We start from the raw sequence: 22,298 nt of genomic DNA on the forward strand, positions 1-22,298 counted from the left end.
CTATCGACAGCGCCTCATTTTCACCCAAGTAACCACGGATATCCGTGGGACGTCCACCATAAGTCCCAACGTCCATCCATCCGGATATCCAACATGGACGTCCGTGGGACGTACAGGAGAAGTCCATATCCTGTTTGGATGTCCGAAGGACATCCCACCGGGATGTCCATGGGACATCCTATTTTGAACGTCCGCTGGCTGTCCATAAATAGGCATGCCCAGGATATACACTAGTGAGTTATATATAAACTAGCATAAATATATTGCCGGAAATTTTAGTTTTTTCATATTATATTTGTTTATTTTTGTTCTCTATCGGACACAGTTCATTCTTTTTTCAAAGCAAAATAAATATATTTCCAACTTGATATAAATTCTGCCCACTTTAACATCGCAGTATTAAAATACGATTTTTTTTTCTATCGATGGGTCATACAAACAATTTGTAGTTTGCTCTAAAAAAATGCTTGTGGATGACTAGCAGAATATATAAGCGCCCATTTGAAGCCACTTATTCGACCTAGAGCCAAGCACTCAAGTTACCCCTCATTATGAAAAGTTCCTGATCATAGAGTTTTGGTCCTGACCTCCGAACATGTAACTTGGACTTAGGCTATGTAGGTTCAGGTTTATCATTGAAACAGGAAGTAAAACACGTTGTTGGGCTAGTTGGTGCATTGTATTAGGAAAAAACCAGCAAAAAAAAAAGACGGACACAGGAAACATACACAAGACAGGCCTCTTCCAGCCTCTTTTCTGTCTTCTCGTATGTTTCCTGTGTGCGCCTGTTTTTGACTGGTTTCTTAAAACAGGAAGTTGTCTGCAGTGTTCAATTGTGCATACAATAATATCATTATAGGTAACAAAAACAAATCTCAAAGGCTACGCTTTTGGTGGCTGCGTGCGTTGAAAGCGATTACGAAAGCTATAATGCGTCAGAGCCGCCATGCATTGACAGTAATCTCAAAGGCTATGTTTTTCTGGCGCCGACAGCTTAGCAGAAACTAAAAACTCGAAAATCAGATACCGAATATTCCCAGAATAAGTAAATATTTCACTGTGTAATAATAGAATATTTTAAAAACCTATTTATGTTTGCGTAGATGCACGTGGAAGTGTTAGAACCTTGGCAAAGCAGAACGCTGCAGTCATCCAATCCAATCCAAGCTCTAGCCATCGTCGCCACGCCATTTTTCATTCTGCGATCGTTGTAAGGGCAGCGGAGCAGTGTTTGTCACCTTCCGTGCCTGCTGAAGTCTCCTACTCAGCTACCAAGGTATGACAGCTACATCGATTTCTTTTTTAATTCGTTTGGGTATTGAAATGTGTTTTCTTCACAGGTGCCAGGATGCCTAGACTGCGGGAGAAGCCGCACGCGCGAAAAAGAGCGTCGCTGGAAACAAAGACGATATTCGAGGACTTCGGATCTCGCACCGGCAGCCAGCAGTCAACAGCTCGAGAATTCGCAAGTCTAGAACTGTGCAGTGGCGCGTATACCCCGCACGCATGCATTAACATGTGCGGTCGGGCTGTCCCTGCAAACATTTGTACGCCTTGTGATGCTGGTCGCTGCACCGAGGCGACATCGGAAGTTCAGGACGGTGGTTGTGAGACTACGCGCACTAAGGACAATGTGCCTTGCTTCCCTGATGGATATACTCTACATGACGCTTCGGATGGTTCACTTCGCTGTGAGAACGGAACAGGATCCCTTAGGAAAGGTGTACGCACAAGTCAATGCGGGTTTTCTGGTAAGCAGGACCCCGGAGTCTACATTTGCTTTAGCTACCGCGGACTCTTCATCGGCGCCCTTTGATTCTCCTGGCAAACAGCTTCTCTCTCTCTCTTCTCCTGGCTAATGCGCTCATGATCAGAGCTGTAGCCGTCAGTAGGGGCAAGATCGCCTGCTGATCTCTGCGAAAATAAAAAGCTCCTTTTAAAAAATTGAAGAATATATTAGTTGTTTTTATCTACAAGTTTGTTTAATATCGTGAGAATATGGTCACTACGGCCACGGCGGGGACATTGTAAACGAGAGTACGCATTCGATGGCCAAGTGAGTTTTAATAATTGTAAGAACGCACTACGCCACGAGAAAGAGCTATTGTTTAAAGAAAGTGAAGAATATATTGATTGTTCTTCACTAATAGTTCGTTTAGCCACGTCAGAATGTGGAGACATTGGGAACGAGAGTACGCATTTGACGGCAAGTTGACTAACGAGAACGCACTACGTCGCGAATAACATTTAAGCTGCAATACCATTAAGCACCACCCGCCGTGGTTGCTCAGTGGCTATGGTGTTGGGCTGCTGAGCACGAGGTCGCGGGATCGAATCCCGGCCACGGCGGCCGCATTTCGATGGGGGCGAAATGCGAAAACACCCGTGTGCTTAGATTTAGGTGCACGTTAAAGAACCCCAGGTGGTCAAAATTTCCGGAGTCCTCCACTACGGCGTGCCTCATAATCAGAAAGTGGTTTTGGCACGTAAAACCCCAAATATTATTATTAATTACCATTAAGCATGTCCGCGCACCCCGCGAATGACATTAAAGTTTAAGGCATTAGCTAGTTAATGTCATTTTTTGTGCCCGTGTCGCAGAGTGCTAGTGAAGTGATGTAGTCAAGATTAATTCCTTCTGGTCATTTCTGTTGCTTTCGCTGCTTAATAATGCTAATTGATGTATTTTTGCTCTTTCTTTTTATTCCATGCTGCAAACTCAAATGTCAAAGCAGGGTGGGCAATAAGTATTTTTGTTCTGCTGTTCTCTACCTTGTGTTGTGCTATTGAAATTGCAAGTTTTCTTCTTTATCCGTGTATTTATTTGTTCTTTGAACAGTACGCATATATCTGCTTATTGGTCTTTTTATGTATATGTATAAGGTGACAATAAACGTTTAATTGTATGTGGAAGTTGGTGTACGTTCATTTCTCGTTTATTTAAAACAAAAATGCATTCAAGCATTAGACTAATGTAATATATATAATGGTCCGGTGCTTGAATGTGTCCCGGCCACTATTGTCGCTTCAAGGCATGTGTATATCTGGAATATCCCCGGGAAGACACACACACACACACACACACACACACACACACACACACACACACACACACACACACACACACACACATATATATATATATATATATATATATATATATATATATATATATATATATATATATATATATATATATATATATGTATGTATGTATGTATGTCCTGAACGTCCGCTGAATGTCCATGCTGGATGTCCGCGTCGGACGTACTACGGATGCCAAAGCGATTACCTTTGGATTTCCCAGGGACGTCCCTCGGACGTACGTCGGACATTAATGGATATCCCACGGACATCCCGAATATCCAGAAAGGACGTCCGTCGGACGTCGCCCGGATATCCGTGGTTACTTGGGCAGCAGCTTTTTCTTTTATCGCTGCGCGCTTTGTTTACTGACTTTACAAGAAAATGCATCCTAGTCAAGGCGCAAAACTTCATCACTTCTGTCGTAATTCGACGTCCATGCTCCTCGCAGCTCTCACCTTGAAGCTCACGTCCCTGAAGAAAATGCAGAAAGCTGACCATGCTATCTTCGTGTAGCTTATTGCGACTGAAAAACACCGTAAATGCGTACTCAAGCTTTGCTATGAGCTGTTCAATTGGCCTTGATGGATAAACTAAGCCTCCATGGTCAAAATTTCGAGTAAGCGAGGTATTGTTGTTTGACTCGGCTTGCAAAGACAAAGTGCTGAAACAAGTTGCACATTGAGGGCAAGGAAATCTTTTAAGGATTTTTCTTACAACATACCCAGCTACATAAAAAGATTAGTCTGCTGTCACTTTTTTTTTTGTCTACACAGCTCTGAGGATCGCTCAGGCTGCTGTGCTCCTCGAGCAGCTCTGCATGCAGCAGAAGCCAAGTTTCCGCCATCCAGTAAATTATCGACAAGTTCATGTTATTCGCGCATTTTTTTCTTTGGGGACATGAGATGGCTGCAAGAGGGCAGTCACTACTTCTGCAGGTACTTTTGCTCCTTTTGGAGGCTTTGCGAGGCTGTAGAAAGCCAGGTTGTTGATAATTATCAAAAACTGCCCCACTATTGGATGATCATTGCAACCGAAGCACTGGCACGCAATACCAAATACATTCTCCATCCTGTCTTGGCTTAGGTTTGCGGTCAACAAGTACTTGTATTGCAGGGACGTGGTTAGGTATTTTACAAGCAGCAGTGTGCTTTGCAGCGTTACACGCAGCCCAAGGGCAGTTCCTGCACTTAAAAAGCCGCCACCATGCTGTGCAGCATATTCTTCCCATTCATTGAGAAAAACAATAAACTCATTAAAAAACTGTGCACTTCTTGAATCAGCACGAAGGCTTTTTGATGGGATTCTAGACGACATTATAAAAATTAGTCTTTCCATTAGTTTTAGAAACCGTTCTGTCGTGTCGATGTTTCAGACGTTGTCCCTTTCCAAATGCGGATCAGGAGCTGTGGGCTCCTCATCCACATGAGGATACATTCCAACACTCGCAGCTGATTGAACCGCATGCCCCGGGTTGACTTTCTGGAAGCTGCCTCGAAACATGCCTTCACACCAAGGCGCTGCTTTGGAGGAAGGCCTCCGATTTTCTCCTCCAGCACAATAGTTGGGATGGACTGCGGGAGTACTCGGAGGTCTTTGACGGTCTTGCTGAGTTTTTTTTTTTTTTGGGGGGGGGGCGGAGTAAGTCAAGGGGTCTTCGCTTCCTTGCATTTATTTGTGTCAAAGTCGTTAGTCGTTTCTTATGCTGCCAGCTGAACTGGTTCAAGATAAGCTTTCTTGAGTATTTGCATCGTAGGTTAAGTATTGCATAACGGACGTCGTCGCAGTGCAGGGTTTCGAGAAGTACGCTTTTCAATACTGTGTATGTTGGCCAGGTGAGAGAGGCTCAATCTAACAGCCGGGACAAAGTAGCAATTTATCTCGTGCTTTGAACGTAGCGTTCGTTGAAATGCCTTGAGCACACGACACAGGTTTCGTCGAGAGCCTTGTCATCTCGCGTTATGTTTCGAGCCCATTTTTGCGACCGATGAGGGTCGGACGGGGCGCGGAACGACACTTTTTCTTTCGACGACTTGTAGCCACCTTTGCAGAGCGGCACGAAACACGTGCGACCTTTTTTGTCGGCATTATTACACGTGCATCTAGAGGCACAAACAAATCACGCACAAATCCCAGCCCGCGCGCACTTGCCAACTGGCTGGGCGAACGGCGCGCCTAGAACAGCGCGGCCAAAACTCGCCTGGTAGCTGCAGCGCCACCTACGCAGTGCATCCAAACTGGTTTCACAGGGGCTCCTTGAAATGGCGGCCGTTCACGACACTAGGAAAACCTTCTAGCCTCTGTACCCATAGAGAAAGAAATTCAACAAGAGGGGACACTCTTCATAAACTGGCAACAGGAAACACGTCACGCCTAGTTTCAACAACATCCGTTAGTTGACCTGAGCATCAGAAAAAAAGAATGTGAAATAAACTTCCAGACAACGTTTTATTTTTTTATTCCTTCCCTCTAAAAGTAAAAACGTTTTGCGTGTAAATGAACTTATACTTTGCAACTTTTTGTTGCGTTGCCTAGCAACAAGCTAGTGGCACGCCAGACGCGCGTGCATACGGCATGCGCCAGACAAGCTGCAGGAGTGAGCGATACCCTATGAGCGAGGATGGTCGTACGTGCGAAGCTCGCGTGCTCGGCGACCCGTCTGTTTTGGATATAGCCCATTTTATTGGACTCCCGGCCTTCTCTATGCTTCCCTTGCATGTCGTCTGCATTTCGACACGGCACCACTGGACTACGGCAAGGTGAGAAATTGTGTTTGACAGTGTGCGGCTCATTCTAATCACATTTAGGCTTAGTTCGAGTGGCGCAGTTAGCGAAAAACAGCACCGCCGTCCTGGCGCAGTTAATTTGAGTTAATGCTTCGTCCTGGGAGATGTTTGCGACGCTTTCTATGAGCCCCAACATTACTCTAACTTATTTCGGTAGTGTTTGGGCACGCGCGGCCGTGTGACGCATTTGCGCGTGTAGTACATGCGTGTACTACGTCGTAGCGCCTAAGACAGACAAGTTTTCGCACATTCTGTGGCCCCCAACATTATTGTAACTAAAGTCGTTATATTTGGGGTAGTTTAGAAGCACGGTTGCCGCGCCCGGCTTATTGACGCAGTTAGCGAAAAGCTGCTCGGCTGTGTGCCGCAGTTAGTTTCGCGTGTACTGAATCTTACTGGTAGAAGTTCGTGACGCATTCTCTGACCCGCAAAAGTATTGTAATTTATTTGGTAACTTTTTGAGATATCTTGAGGCTTGCTCGCCGCGCCTGGGGTTGTGAAGCTGTTAGCAAAAAAGCAAGCCGGCCATAGTGCGTGTACTGAATTTTAGTGGGACAAGTTTGGGACGCATTTTATAGCCCTGCAACAACATATATCATATTTCGGTACTCACGCTTCTCGAAAACGTGGCGAGCGATTGCCGAGAGTGATAACACGGGAGTGTTGCATGCGCCGGCAGGACGCGTAAAAGATAATACGGAGGAGCTCAAGAACATGACATTTATGTATTCTGAGCGATTGAAAACAGGCTTTGCACCCACGAGTCTCACTTGAGTGCGATTAGAAGGCATTCTGCGAGGGTGTAACATAGTCTGGCTGAGCCTGTGTTGTAGCCACCTTTGTGTACTTGGCGTACAATCGTGTCGACTGAGGCCAAGTTGTTTTGGAAACGCGCAGTCACCCGTGTATTTGTGCAGTTAAAGTGCAGGAAATAATGCCCGGAAAAGGAGGGGTGCTTGAAAGGCGGATGTTCAGATTTTATGGCATTGTTTGGGAGGAGTCTTTGCTGCGAAATGTACCTAAAAGTGAATTTATCTGTAATGCCGCTCATTCACCACGTACGCACGTTTCGCCTCTACACGCAATACTCCTGTTAGGTTAATATACCGAAATGATACATGCTTGTAATTTACTTTCTTTCAGCTGATGGAATCCGGTGGAGCATCGTACGGCAACGACTGCTGCTTACTTGGTGCCACAACTTTGGATGAATGCAGAAGCCCGGAACGAGCATTTATATAGAGCAAAATAAACATTTCATAATTTCAGAAGACGTCTTTCGTTTTCTTTATGAAATTGCAGCCGACAGATTCGGCGCAGTCTTGTAAAGGCCAATCGCAATCATTTCTACTTAATAATGAAACGATTCCACGCCAAGGCCACGCGGGGTTCAGCAGAAGCGAAAAAAAAATGAATGCCGCGCCTAGCAGCGGAGCTGGCGCGGCGTGTACCAACTGGTGTTCAAAACGCGCGCGCCCAAAACCGAAACCGAAAAAAGTCAACAACATCCGCTTGGTGCGCTACAGTCAATTCGGCCGCTGGGTTCCATGGGAGTTTCCGCTCTTGTTGAAATGCGCCTCGATCCTGCTCCCGCCAGTTTAGTTGCTGTGTAGCACACGTAGCGCCTATATTATGTAGGCGCTACGTATGCCACACAGCAACCAAACTGGCGGGAGCACGATCGAGGTGCAGAATACATGTAGCGCTGAGTCATATCGAGTTAAGGCACACTCTGAACTGACTTTTAAGCGCATCCCGAGCGGTTTTTCGTTTATTACGCCGCCATTACGCCGAGTTGTGCCGCCGCGCTCCAGCTGTTGCATTTCGTGTAGGGCTACTGACAAAATGCGGTTTCCAGGTGGCACGATGGCCTCGACTGGAATAAACGCACACGACACCAAAGATTGAGTAAGCCTGAAAATATTTTATTTGCATTTTACAAGTACAACAAAAAGCACACGTCTACGCATCCACACAAACGCGGTTACATAGTCAAGAACATAGGCAAGAAATGGCTCATTAATAAGGGTAGCACAAACGCACAAGAAGACCTAAGCTATAAAACGTACGGTCGGCTGCTAAGTATAATAATTTCCCTGTCACCGCGTGTCACTTTTATACAGCATCTTTACAGCACTACCAGGCCGGGTAGTTTGGCGGAAAGAACGCAACAGCTTACGGCCGTCAGCGGCCTCTGTCATAATTATCCTAATCTCCGCATCAACGTCGCGCAAGTCCGCATACAGGCATCTGTATCTGAACCATATATGTGCCAGCTTAATACATGTGCAGTGAAATTAACAACCACTGCGTCTTACCAAACGTATTGGTTTTGCAAATGCGCATTACAGCTGACGGAACGACATACTGTAAGTGAAGCACAAGAGAACAAGGACAAAAGGAGGATACAACACTTGAAGAAATGAAGAATTAGTAGGCGTACAGCAAACAAGCGATGACGGAGAACACACAATGATCGGGTGTTCTGTGACATCGCTTTGCGTGTTTACGGTGTTATGGAGATCAACGGCATAAAAACGTACCTTCAAGCGTATTCCCTCAACCTCCGCCGCATTCATTATGATAATCAACGCCTAAACAAAATGAGGCACTATTTTTTGCCAAGAGTAGACCTCTTTACAGCAAGTCTATGTAATGACTCGGAGACGAAACCAGTATGCTTTCAAAAATGTTTTACCGCCGTAGTATTCGAACGCCATCGGCCAGGAAACACATCGATGCTATATCGATGCTGTCGGCTGTCGGTGGTTAATCAAGTACAAAAACCTTGACGCTATGACTAAAAAGCAGCTTCAACAATCAAATAAAAAAAAATCAACTGCCTATTTGCCTGAGGTAACAAAACATCTTTAGACACCTCGATTGTTTATGTCAATGGTTTGTGTAAAGTAAAAATGGATGGATGGATGGATGTTATGAGCGTCCCCTTTGGAACGGGGCGGTGGCTTGCGCCACCAAGCTCTTGCTACTATGCTGCCTAATATCCTACCTAGGTTAACCAATGAGAAAACAAAAAAAACACACTATGAATTACCACGTACAAATTTTCTGATACCCTATTGCGAACTGTGCTTTTGTACGTCTCCGTCCTTTGTCGTTTCCCTACTTTTCTTCCACCAATCCTCCAATCGCCTCTTACCGATGTCTATTGCGGACCTGTTTGCTTTACCACTGCTCCCGCTGAACCCGAGGGCTTCAAGGAGGCCAGTGGTGCCTAAATCGACCGCTGGATAGATGTCTTCACATTCTAATAAAATATGCTCCGTCGTTTCCCTAGCTTTACCGCAGCAAGCACATGCTTCTTCTTCCTTCTTATATCTCGCTTTATACGTGCGTGTTCTAAGGCATCCCGATCTGGCTTCGAAAAGTAATGAGCTTCCCTTTGAGTTATCATAAATGGTTTCTTTCCTAATTTCGTTTTTTCCCCTTAAGTAGTTACTCATGGCAGGTTTCTTTTCCATTGCCGCCACCCATGAGATTATTTCAGCCTCTTTGACTTTCCGCTTGACCTTCTTTGTTGCTGTGTTGCCCACCCCACAGGCCGCATACTTGCTGGTAAGCTTCCTAGTTCTTTTCCTCCACTGTGAATCAATGTTTTGCCTGTACAGATACCTGAACACTCTCCCAGCCCATTTACTTTCCTCCATATTCCTCAGCCGTTCTTCATACTCAATTTTACTGCGAGCTTCCCTCACTTCAAAACTAGTCCAGCCCATATCCCCTTGCACAGCTTCATTTGTAGTCTTCCCGTGAGCGCCCAATGCGAGGCGGCCCACTGACCTTTGGTTCCCGTCGAGTCCTGATTGTACCCCTGATTTAAAGCAAACAACCGCATTTGCAAAAGTAAGTCCTGGAACCATTACCCCTTTCCACATACCTCGGAGGACCTCGTACCTATTGTATCCCCATAGCGCTCTGTGCTTCATTATGGCTGCATTTCTCTTCCCCTTGACTGTTATGGTTTTTTGCTGTGTTTCCATATATCCGTTGCCTTCGTTTATCCATATACCAAGGTATTTATATTCTGTTACCCGAGGAATTTCTTGGCCCTGTATCTCCACTGTCTGTTCACTGTTTTCATTGAATACAATAACACCTGATTTTCTAACACTAAATTTCAAACCTAAATTGTTGCCTTCCTGTCCACAGATATTAGCCAGACGTTGCAAATCACTTTGCTTGTTTGCGAGCAACACAATGTCGTCCGCATCAAATCAGCATGTTCAGCGCCCCTAGCAGAAAAAGCACAAATTAAAGTATTCGCCAATTACAGTATCTCCACTTGCGCGCTTACGCTGAAACACGCCTCGATTGATTTTTCGCCCTCTGTGGCCATTTGTTGAACTTGAGAGTGTGCGCAATGTGCGTGGCCTCTTTACTCTATGCGTGGCCTGGGCAAGCCTGCTGGGTGTGCGAAAACATTTGTGTGCGATTTTACTTAGTTTAGCCTGCAGTCCATTGATACTGACGGCAGCTGGTGCTGTTCCATCGTTGCACGAGAATGGGCATCAACTTCGACGGCCCGACCGACGAGGGGCCGGGCTTTGTGGGCATCAAGTTCTGTCAGGAGTGGTGAGCACCGTCACTGAATCGCGCCGTTTATAGCTCTGACTGTCTGTCATTTTTATTCGCTCTTCTCGCAGCAACAACATGCTCTACCCGAAGGAGGACAAGGAGAACCGCGTCTTGCTGTACGCGGTGAGTTCGCAGACTCCACAGAGTTGGGTTTCTCAGGCGCTTTTCGCAAGAAAAATTATGGAAAAAAAATATGGAGATCCCGCGCACTGTGGGAATCGATGTAAGCGAAGTTTTCCGTGCTGGATGCTTTAATTGACGATAATTAGCGGTGCTGTTGACGGCTAAACCTTAATTTCTTCAACGTTTAGGCTAACACGATCGGTGAGTTGATGTTAAACGTTACCTTGCGTGCACCACTGCTGTTCGTCTGCATACTACAGAGAGCACACAAGGAGAGGTGTTTGCTTGAGGCGTTGTTGTGCGCCATATTTTATAACCTCTGAGGGGTTTGAGCGTTGTCATACATACATCGTATTGTGGCAGAAGTATTAAACTTGAATGGGATTATGTGGCTCTACGTGCCAAAACCACACTCTGATTGAGGCACGCTGTAGTGGCGGACTCCGGATTAATTTTGACAGCATGATGTTCTTTAACGTGTCCCAAAATCTAAATGCACGAGTGTTTTCTATTTTGCACCCGTCAAAATGGGACAGTTTGCAAAAATACTGTTACGCATGCGCGAACACGGCTGTCATGTGTGTCCTCCGCATGGTTAGATAGGAGAAGAAGACAAACAGCCAACGCAGCCCTAGCACGCCTTGTGACACCGGTTTGTGGGGGTATTTTCGTGACAAGGCTGGCTAGTTGTGTTGCGTATTGTGTACAAATTGCTTCATGAGCAAATGGAACACGGTTTTGTCCAGGACGAGCTATTCGGCGAGGAATGCAGCATGGATGACTGGAGATGCCATGTTAGCACACAACTTGTTCGCTCCTCGCAGAGCCGGTTCTTATCCCACTGCTTGCGGCTACTGAATTGTCTTATGCCAGCACCGCGACGTTATTTCGGGCTCAAGCTTCGAGACGCTCTTAAACGCAGCCACATTTTCAAATATTCAAATGATATTCAAATGTATTCAAATGTATTTTTCATTTAGCCTCTTAATATTCGAGCATGTGTTAAAGAGTTTGCAAAAAACTGTGCGTTCAATTGCTAGCAGGAGCTTCTTCGTAACCGCCGACACCCACGGCCAGAGAGCAAGGCCTACCGTACGTCTTCATCGGTGGTAGTTATTGCATACAGTCGAGAGAACGGTGTGCTGTTCGAGACTTTCCCGTATTTACCATATGTGAAAAAAGACTGTCGTAATAAGACAAACAGCTCCATGAAACTTTGCTTTGTTGCAGATGGGCCGTATTAGTACTGTAAGCTCTCCTAAGCGCAGCATCACGCTCAGCGCTTGCTGAAGCCGGTAGGCATCGCTCCTTATTGTCGAAGCAGCGCAGCCGACGGCGCTTGCAGGGAAAACGTCGCGAGTCATAAAACATTTATTTTCTCCAGCATTTTAGCATCTGGACAGTTATGTCGCGGTTAAATGAACACATAGTTGGTTGTGTCTATACTCTGTCGGCAGCAAGGAGCAAATAAGGCAAGCCACCTTGCACGGTGGTCACTGCGCACGGCCAGTCGGCGAAACCAAGTTTGCACATTCGGCGACAAATCGGCAATCTGTTTCGACAACATGCTTTCCACTTTTTTTGAAGGAGTGCACGTCGCTCGCATCAGTCCCGTGCTGGCATCAGCAGCCTCCGAATATACAATATTTTTACTATAATCTTCCTTCAGTTCCGAGCCTCGATGAGCCTGGTGAATAGTGGCAGTTTTAGAAAGCAGATACTGCCACACGCGATCAGTTTTAATGGTACGCCTCGAGAAAGTGGAGGTCGATGACATGTACGAAAACTGGAACGGAGTGACAGCGTCTTCAATTATTTTTGCTGCAGTCAACACACTCGGTTGCCGCGTCAGAGGCCAGACAGAAGCTGAGAAACGAAACTCACTTTCTAACTGCATGCTCTCGCACGCACAGCGCTGCAGCTTTGCCTGTTGTGCGCCAGATGGCGCTCACTATTTTGCAAACCATCCATTGGGATCAAATCCACGACCTCTAGCAATGCCATAGCCGCAAAGCTAATGCGGTGGGCGGGCACAGAAGTGTTCATTTGATGGTCGACCGCTTCTCACATCACCGTCCCCCCTCTCTTACATGGAAACTGTCTCGTCTCCTCCCTCTCCTCGTTCTCTTCTCCTCTCTGCAGTTTTATCTGTGTCCCGTCAGTAAAAAGGGAGGCACTGAAGTTTCTGCAATGCTTCTGAGAGGAGTCATGGGTAATTACAGCTGTCAAGCGGCTAATGTGGCGACGGCCAGGGAGCTCCAGAGGGCATTGTGCACATTTGACGCCAGTGGGGTGAAAACGAGCTTCTCCGGTCACCTTTCCTCTCTTACTTGCGCCTGTCATCTATATACACGCTCTGAACCACCCTCTAACACAGTGTGTGTGACAGCAGCAGCCACAGCAGTGGGAAAGTCGAAGGAAGAGTTAAAGAAAGCTTCGCTCTAAAAGGAAGTTTCAAAATGCCAACGTAGTAGACACCTTCATTATCTCTAATTGATGCTGGTAACCTTGGGCCCAAGAAAACACTGGACATGTGGTGCGTTTGAGCTTCTGTGCTTACAGGCAGGCGCAGCCTCATAGGGGAGAGTAGATCAAGCTGTTCTGTACACCTTTAAGCACCATCATGCCTGTACTGTGCAGTCATTCTGCTGTTTTGCTAGCCGAGTAGCACCGTAAGCGAATCGGCCCAATATCATGGTCAAGATCAGCAGAGAACCTGCCGTGATGGCTTAGCAGCTTTGGTGTTGCGCAGCTAAGCACAAGGTTGCGACATCAAATCTCGGCTGCAACGACCGCATTTCTCAGGGGGCGAAATGTAGAAATGCTGGTGTCCCATACATTGGGGGCACGTTGAAGATTCCCTGGTGGTCAGAAATTTACCTGGAGCCCCCCCCACTATGGCATTCCTCATAATCAGATCATGGTTTTGTTACCTAAAACCCCAGAATTCAGTTCGAAATAAACACTGAGGCCAGCCTTTCGCTGGCATTTGAGCCTTTCAACCATGCGGTTCACAGATGTGTGATAACCTGATCTTGAAGCTTCGACAAGTTGTTGGCTTAGCCCACTGCCAGACTAATAGCACAAAACCACTCGTGCAGAGCATGTGATGTGATCGGTGCGTGCGTCTTGTGTTTTTCACGGTAGTCTTCTGTGAGGGTGATAAGCCTTTACATCCTGTCACTATCACATTAATCTCTCCTTTTGAATACTTCAATTTTCTTCACTTAGTACTTGCCTTACTCTGTGTGTCTGATTATTGGCAACTCTGGAATCCATTACTTGGTCTGGCAACACTGTCCAAATAAACAAAGATATGACGTCGACATTCATGGCTGCTCTTTCACTTGGTGCTACGCTCATGCGTTTCTTGTTCATGGTGTCGAATCAAAAGGTTTCATTGAAGCCGAGAGGTTTCTTGCTGCCAATTACTTTATTTTGATCAGTCGTAAGGATTTCAATGACGAAACTGGGGAAATAGTTGCGCTGTGCGTGCCAACATCTGGCCTGCCCATCAGAATTTTTTCTTTAACGACAATGAGCCTTTCGAACGAGCCAGAGTTTAAAAAAAAAAAGGTGTTTCTGCATGGAGGGCCTTCGAATGGTGCAAACACTCCTTCGCGGTGTTGCTCCATGTACAATACCAGGCTGTTTTCGATCTTCATAGGCAGCTGTGCACTGTGACTCGTGTTGTATATCACATGTAGCATCTCATAATATATAGGCAGTAACATCTGCCTTGCTTTCGGAAACTTAATATGGTTATTCTGCACTGAGGCTAAAACTTTAACGTTACCTGGTCAGTGTGTCTTGACATAACAAATGAAGTTCCGTTTGTGAGTTGGGGCTGCACCTTTCTTTTTATAGTTAGGTCATACGTGTGATAAGGTCGTCTGCGTCCAATGACTGATGCTTGTTCATGCTCGCAGTACGCAGTGTTCCAGGTAGGGCCCAGGCATGCGAACACAGCAGACATCGGCTGCCCATAGAAATTCTCAAATCCTAGTGAAACGTGTGAAGTCAATAACAACTAATTGGACCAAGTTGAATTTCTTCCAACAGGTTTTCAAAATTTAGCACGGGTTTTCTTTGGGCAAAGTTACTTGTATTAGTGTAAATGCGTGACTTGGAAATGAACTGAACCAGTTGTAATGGAATTTAGGTGTGTGCATGGTGTCAGAAAGTAAACTAGTGGTGCTCTGAGCAGGTGAAACGCTCCAAAGATAGAATGAGGGCTGTTTGGTGTAGCTTTTAAGTTTCTTTTGAGCAAATACTGACAACTCAGTGTGTTAAATGAGATAACAGCATCTTCTGCTTGCACCGCTATACTGAAGCATGCTATGAAAACGCTATGTTGCCTCTCACCATAACATGTGTCGTGATCAACTTCAGACCTCAAGAGGCAGTTATCATTCTTACTACTGTGCCTACAGACATAAGTACATTAACAAGATGGTTCCTGCTGCTTAAAGCATTAGTAACACTAATGCTGAGGCAGAAAGTTATATAAACGAACAAAACGAAATGATACTTAAACGTACATCACTATAATTTATCAAACCTCGCAGGGGCGTCTGCGTCAGCAGGCGTTTGGTGTGTCGCGACACCACGTACGCGAGCACATGAGCGTTGGACCCTCCCGCATGTAGCCGTGCGTGGCTTAGCCGTTTCTGGGGAAAGGGGGATCCTGGGTGTTGAGCCGATGCTGGGTGTTTGGACCTTCAAGGCGCCCCCTGCGAAGGCAACACACCTCTTCGGCCTCAGCTTCACATAGATGGTACCTCCAGACTGACCCACCTGGAGGAAATCGGCTGTCGCCTTTTCCTGTCCTCCTCTCCAATCTTCGTCTTTCTCTCCCACTTTTCCATTTTTCCTGTCTTCTCCTCATTTCTCCTCACTTCCTAGTTTCCCAGCGGCAAGGGTTAACCGTGTGTGGCTAGCCAGCCTTGGTTATGCTGTATTTGGTTATAGCAGCGATGTACGGCTGGTGTTGGCAGGGTTTCTCTTTCAGGAACTTCTGCCACGTCCCCCTGTCAGGCTCCATGGTGGGTGGTTGGCATCGCAGCTGAAAACCCAACTATTCTTATGGAAAATGCTTTTCCTAAACCACCTGATCGCCCTTAGAAACGAGGGCACACCGAAGATGTTTTTCAATTTTTCGGGCGACAAGTCCACAACTCAGAAAAACCAGACAAACTAGTGTGAATCATTTCACCATTCCTTGTCCTTCTTTGACTGAAGTTTTTAATACAGGATATAAGGGGTTGAGAATGGCAAGCAGTGATCTCCTTTTGGAGCTCCAAGATCAGAAGCAGTATGAGAAACTGCCGAAACTTGTGTCATTTGTGGAGACCCAAGTAACAGTAACCCCGCACCGTACTACGAACACCACCTGTGCTGTTGTCTCGGATGATGGCTTGCTAAAGCTTACTGCAGCTGAACTCTTGGAGGGCTTCAGTGAACAGAATGTCAGAAATGTTAAGCAAATTAAGACGACGAGATGGTAAAGAGATCAAAACAAAGCACCTGATACTCACCTTCGGCTCAAGTGTTCTTCCCGAGTCCATCGAGGCCGGTTATATCAAACTTCGTGTTAGGCCATAGGTGCTCAATCCTCTTGGATGTTTTAAGTGCCAAAGGTTCGGCCACAGTTCACAGAACTGTCGAGGCCGGCTGACATGTGCCAAGTGCAGTAACAATGAACATTCCTCTGAAACATGCCAGAACACTCGACATTGTGTCAACTGTGATGACCAGCATGCTGCATACTCGCGGTCCTGCCTGTCTTGAAAAAGAGAAAAAGAAATTGTGACAATCAAAATCAAAGAAAACATATCTTTCAAGGAGGCACATAGGCGGGTGTCATACCTGCCTAAGAGCAGCTTTGCTGATGTGGCGCGTCTGGGGGTAGTGCCACAACGGCCTCTGGTGGCTGTCCAACCCACAAGCAGCGAGTTGGCAGGTACACCATCTGCCCCCGTGGCGGTTGCAGCTAGCGCTGATCCGCCAACCCAGCAGAAGCGACCATCGACCGCGAAGGTGGGCGCAGCCAAGGCTGCCCCAACCTTCCCGGCCCCTTACAGCTCTGGCAACAGCCGGTGCAGCCAAATCCCTCAGGGAGCCTCATCGACCTCCGGGCTGCTGCGCGCAGGGGTCTAGCCTTCCGAGGCATGACTCTCTCGGAAAACTTCTCGCTCGCAAGAGCGCGTGTCCGGCCCCTCACAAGAGGCAACGGGCACTACACCTATCCTCACGGCACACCATGCACCTAAGGAGTGGCGAGGCTCCCTTGAACACTCCAGAAAGGGCGAAACCCCGGTTACAGGGCCTCGAAAGAGCTCTGTAATCTAATCTCTGAAATCTCTGTAATTACTACTTCTATTTACTTATCACCTATTTACTTCCATTATGGATACACAAATTATTCAATGGAACGTCAGAGGTCTTCTTAGAAACCTTGATGGTGTGCAAGAACTCATCCACAAACACAATCCAAAAGTGCTGTGTTTACAGGAAACACACTTAAAATCGAAACGAACAAACTTCCTCCTACACTATGCTATGTTTCGCAGAGATCGTGATGATGCTGTTGCATCATTAGGCGGTGTTGCGATTGTTATTCATAAAAGCATAGCGTGTCAACATTTGCAGCTACAAATGCCCTTTGAAGCAATGGCAGTTCGAGTTGTTCTCCTAAACAAACTCATCACCATTTGCTCACTTTACATACCCCCGCATTACCAATTAAACAAACGTGAATTTCAGTCGTTTATAGATCAATTGCCAGAACCCTATGTTGTTCTTGGCGATTTCAATGCACACAGCAGCCTGTGGGGAGACTCTTGTATCGATGCGCGAGGTCGTCTCGTTGAACAGTTCCTTTTTTCGTCCAGTGCATGTCTGCCGAATAAGAAGGAACCCACATATTACTGTCTTGCAAACAGAAGTTTTTCTTCAAATAATCTTAGCCTAGTTTCCCCGTCTATACTGCGTGAACTTGAATGGGAAGTTACCAACAATCCTTATGGGAGTGACCACTTCCCCGTGCTGCTAAGAACACCGAAAGAAAACGCCACACCACAGGCTCCTATGTGGAAGATTGATACAGCCGACTGGGAGAAATTCCGAACTCTCACTAGCATTTCATGGGATGACATGTCCTCGTTAGGAATTGATGCTGCTGTCGAGTATTTTATAGCCTTCATAATAGATGCCGCATCTAAATGCATATCAGAAGTAAATGGCTTGGCATGGAAACGGCGTGTCCTGTGGTGGAACGACAAATGTAGGATTGCTCGTAAAAAACAGCATGAAGCGTGGCGGTTGCTACGCGCCTCTCCATCCCACTGCGGAGAATCTTATTAACTTTAAAGGTACACTAAAGGTTAATATTAAGTCAACATGGACTGTTGAAATACCATCCCAGAAACCTTGAAACGCTTGTTTCTGGCGAAGAAGAGACTTACTTTAAGAGAAAATGCGTTCTGAAGCGTCCGTGTACCTCTAGCGCAGTTCAAATCGCCTGCCCTCCAATCGAGGAGTGGTGACGTCATGGTCTCATAGTGACGTTGCGCTGTCGGTGAGTAAAACGGCGCCCGAAGACGGCGCTACGGCTTTTCTGCGCAAAACGCAAACACGCGGTCAGAAAAAGAGGCAAGACAGAGCCGACAGCAGCGCGAAAGCGGAACTATGGTGGCTAGCAGAAGGGAAAGTGCGCGACGATAAGCTGGTTCTTTATTTTATGACGCCAACTTTGACGCTCATTGCAATGGACGACCCTGACAACGACACATTGGCTCGCGATGCTGGACTCGACTTAAGCGATTTAAGCACTGATGAACGTGACCTGCTGCTGAGGGCTCGCGCTGCCGCCGTCGTTGCGTACTACTACGATGGCATCTGTATGTCATGGCTGTGATGATGATGAGTGCTTTCGTCATTGGGCTAGTACTGGAATGTCGCTGGGGGGTCTTAAATCGTGTCACGCATTTACCTCAATTTCTCGGTTACTAAATCTCTGTTCGCGATTATGTTGATGCCTTAGACGTTCTAGAACATTGCTTTATCACTTTAACTTGTCTTCATGGCAACCTTTAGTGCTCCTTTAAGAAAATAAAGTGCCAAGGCAGGAGAACACGCCTACAGGCCAGAAGAGAGAGTTGGCAGAACTTTTTATTGGGCATCAACTTGTATGCAGATGAGGCCAAAGTCTGGAACAGGGTTAATATGGTAAGAGGGTGACAAACATATTCACTTCCTTTGGTAAACACAGAGTGCAATACCTTGCAAGACCAGGCAGATTCACTTGGAGAGCACTTTGAGAGCATGTCGAGCTCAACCCATTATTCTGAATCCTCTCTCAAATATAAACAAATTGAAGAACTTAAGCCAATCATACGAAAATGCAGACAGAATTAACTGTATAACCGGCCTTTCAGTATTGCGGAGTTTAGAGCTGTTTTGAACACATGCAAAGCACTGCACCAGGAACTGACAGAGTCATGTATGACATGGTCAGAAACTTACATACTGACACACAAGTTACACTACTCGCACTTTTCAACACTATTTGGGCTGCGGGTACCTCCCATCCACATGGAAAGAAGCGATTGTGGTTCCTGTTCTGAAGCAGGGAAAGGACCCTTCCTTGGCAGCAAGTTATCATCCGATAGCCCTTACAAATTGCCTGTGTAAGCTTTTTGAAAAAAAGAATAATTGCAGACTCATACATTTCCTTGAACTCAACAATATGCTCGATCCCTATAAGTGTGGCTTCAGACAAGGGTGGTTGACAACCGATCATCTTGTGCGCATTGAAGGATAAATCCGCGATGCATTTGTACACAAACAGTATTTCCTCTCAATATTCCTTAATATGGAGAACGCATATGACATGACATGGCGTTACGGGATCTTGCGAGACTTGTCGGGAGTGGGCATCTGTGGAAATATGTTGAAAATAATTGAAAGCTAATTGTCGAATCGTATGTTCCACGTGAAAATCTGCAATTTATTATCGCGACCTTCTGTACAAGAAACTGGTGTACCCCAGGGAGGCATACTCAGTTGCACACTCTTTATCGTTAAGATGAACACACTTCGTGCATCTCTACCACCGGCCATTTTTTATTCCGTTTACGTGGACGATATACAAATAAGTTACAAATCTTGCAATCTTACAGTGTGCGAAAGACAGGTACAGCAGGGCTTAAACAAGGTGTCCAAGTGGGCAGACCGAAATGGATTTAAAATCAACCCCCAAAAAAGCTCGTGTTCTGTTTACAAGAAAGAGAGGCCTGGTCCCTGATCCTTGTGTAGAACTGGGTGGACAACAAATTCCCTTCAACAAAGAGCACATATTTCTAGTTGTTAATCTTGACTCCAGGCTGACTTTTATTTCACAAATAAAATGTCTTAAAGCAAAATGTCCAAAAACTATGAATTTACTTAAAATCATATCCCACACAACATGGGGTAGTGACAGGAAGTGTTCACTGAATCTTTACAGGAGCCTAGTCCGATTACGGTTAGATTATGGTGCCATAGTATATCACTCCGCCCCACCGAGCACGCTTAAATGTTAGACCCCGTTCATCATCTGGGTATCCGTCTGGCCACTGGTGCATTTAGAACAAGCCCTGTCGAAAGTCTATATGTAGAGTCAGATGAGTGGTCACTGCATCATCAGGGAACATACATCAGCTTCACCTATTTTCTCAAAGTGCACTCAAATAATGAACATCCGTGTTTCACAACCGTCAACGACTTGGCATGTGAAACACCTTTTCATAATAGACCCTCTATGAGACTTCCTTTGTCACTGCGTGCAAGAGAGCTTAGCGAAGAAATCGATCTCCCAATTCTCGAACATTGCTTAATGCCTCCAGCTAAGCTACTACCGCCCTTGGAGTGGCAGGTGATAGACTTTGATGTATCCTTTGTAGAGGTCACAAAGTGCGCTCCTGACCTTGAAATTGCTATGCATTTCCATGAACTTCAGTCGAAGTACTGCTGTTCTGAATTCTACACAGACACGTCAAAATCACATTCTGGTGTATTTTATGCTGCTGTTGGTCCCTCTTTTTCTGAATCAGATGTATTGAACCTTTTAACGAGTATCTTCACTGCAGAAGCCTATGCTGTACTGTCTGCAGTAAAACATATAAAGAAATTAAAACTTGACAGAGCAATAATATTCACAGCCTCCTTAAGTCTTATAAATTTGCTGATCTCTTTACAAAACCTTACAAATCCGGCTTTCATTGAACTTTACTCACTCTTATGCAGCATTTATTTGTCATATAGACATGTAATACTAGCTGGGTACTTGGCCATGAGGCATCAAGGGTAATGTACTGGCTGTCAAAATGGCCACATCATTCAGATCACTAACCACTTTTCCTATGGCTGCTGTCCCTGTCACAGATGTGAAGCCTTTATTAAGAAACTGCGACAACGCTGGCAACGCATATGGAACGCAGAAACAAATAATAAACTGCATGTTATAAAGCCACAGTTAGGTTTTGGCCCTCCCCAAGAAAATCTTGGCATACAAATGTCCTATTCTGTCGCCTCAGAATAGGGCACACATTGGGCACCCACAATTTTCTGCTTGCTGGAAATGAACCGCCCACCTGTGGTCGATGTGGTGAGAGGCTGACCGTCCTCCACGTTCTCTTGGAGTGTCGGAAAGCTGAATCTGAAAGAAACATTTTCCTCTTGCATATCATTATTGCGTCCCTCTTCACCCAGCTATGTTTCTTGGTAAACAACCGTTTTTTAACACCAAAGTAATCCTCAATTTTTTAAATGATGTTGTCCTACATGTTATAAGCCCATTAAATTCGTAGTGCATCCCCTTTCCAGAGGATGCTGCTCTGATAGTTGTTTTGTATAGCACATGCCTCTAGGCCCTTGCGTCTCAAGGGCTCTACGAGGCCGTGGTGCTCTAAATTTTAGAATCTTACATACATTTTTATATGGTATCATTATTTTGCAATGCAGCTTAATGCTCATAGTACACGTCCTTTGTCCTTGCCATAATCTTATTACACATAGACTTTATGCACATTTAGAGCGACCTTATTTTAAGGCCCCTTTACAGCCATGTCGCATCAACGTCTAGAAGTCATAACTCTACTGCAAACTCATCAACACTGGCTTGGCGCTCTTTGGCCATACCTGGCCCTTGCGCCAATAAACACCACACATTCATTCATATAATTATCAAAGCACCTGCCTAAACAAAGCATACTCTGATTTGAAATTCCAGCAATATATTGAAACCAATGAACTGTTCACCAGGAAGAAATAAGCCTAGAGTGAAGTGTTTCGAACAGTCCAGTGTAGTATCAGTCATAACCTTTTCCGAATGCAAAGGTTCTTATCCAAGTCGCTCTCTGGTGCGGGTCATCTGGTTCTTTTGCAAAAAGATAAATCATACATTGCTGTCAAAATCATACATTGCACAATGACACACACAATGGCAGAGAAGTCTTTTGACATTCATATTTTTTTCATTTTTGGGCTTGTGCGTGGTGGTGTCACAATGAATTGAGAACTACGAGGCATTCGGCACATGCCGAGATAGGAGGCCCTCTTTCGCTTTAATCTTCAACCTGGATCAGCTGTACATTGTTACGGCCACAGGAAGGGGCGAATGTTTAGTTAGTGTCACCAATACTCTTAGTTGGGGTTGAGGGTGAGAGA

At 45.7% G+C, this 22,298-nt stretch overlaps 1 protein-coding gene and 1 long non-coding RNA gene across 4 annotated transcripts in view; both read left to right on the forward strand.

Moving 5' to 3' along the window:
• The first annotated feature begins 1,161 nt into the window (after positions 1 to 1,161).
• LOC139047633 (uncharacterized) lies at positions 1,162 to 2,913 on the forward strand. Its single transcript, XR_011507275.1, has 2 exons — positions 1,162 to 1,276; positions 1,341 to 2,913. It is a non-coding gene; the product is annotated as an uncharacterized lncRNA (long non-coding RNA).
• Positions 2,914 to 10,232: 7,319 nt separating this feature from the next.
• Positions 10,233 to 22,298, forward strand: part of Polr2I (RNA polymerase II subunit RpII15) — a 68,737-nt gene continuing 56,671 nt past the window's right edge. Inside the window, exons 1-2 of one of the 3 annotated variants that reach the window (XM_070521136.1) lie at positions 10,233 to 10,463; positions 10,535 to 10,589. In XM_070521136.1, coding sequence (XP_070377237.1) covers positions 10,393 to 10,463; positions 10,535 to 10,589 — 126 coding nt within the window. In that variant the 5' untranslated portion in view covers positions 10,233 to 10,392. The remainder of the gene's footprint in view (positions 10,464 to 10,534; positions 10,590 to 22,298) is intronic. The other 2 variants (XM_070521138.1, XM_070521137.1) reach the window with 2 other exon arrangements.

The sequence above is a fragment of the Dermacentor albipictus genome, chromosome 7 (genome assembly GCF_038994185.2).
Source record: "Dermacentor albipictus isolate Rhodes 1998 colony chromosome 7, USDA_Dalb.pri_finalv2, whole genome shotgun sequence".
Lineage (NCBI taxonomy): Eukaryota > Metazoa > Arthropoda > Arachnida > Ixodida > Ixodidae > Dermacentor > Dermacentor albipictus.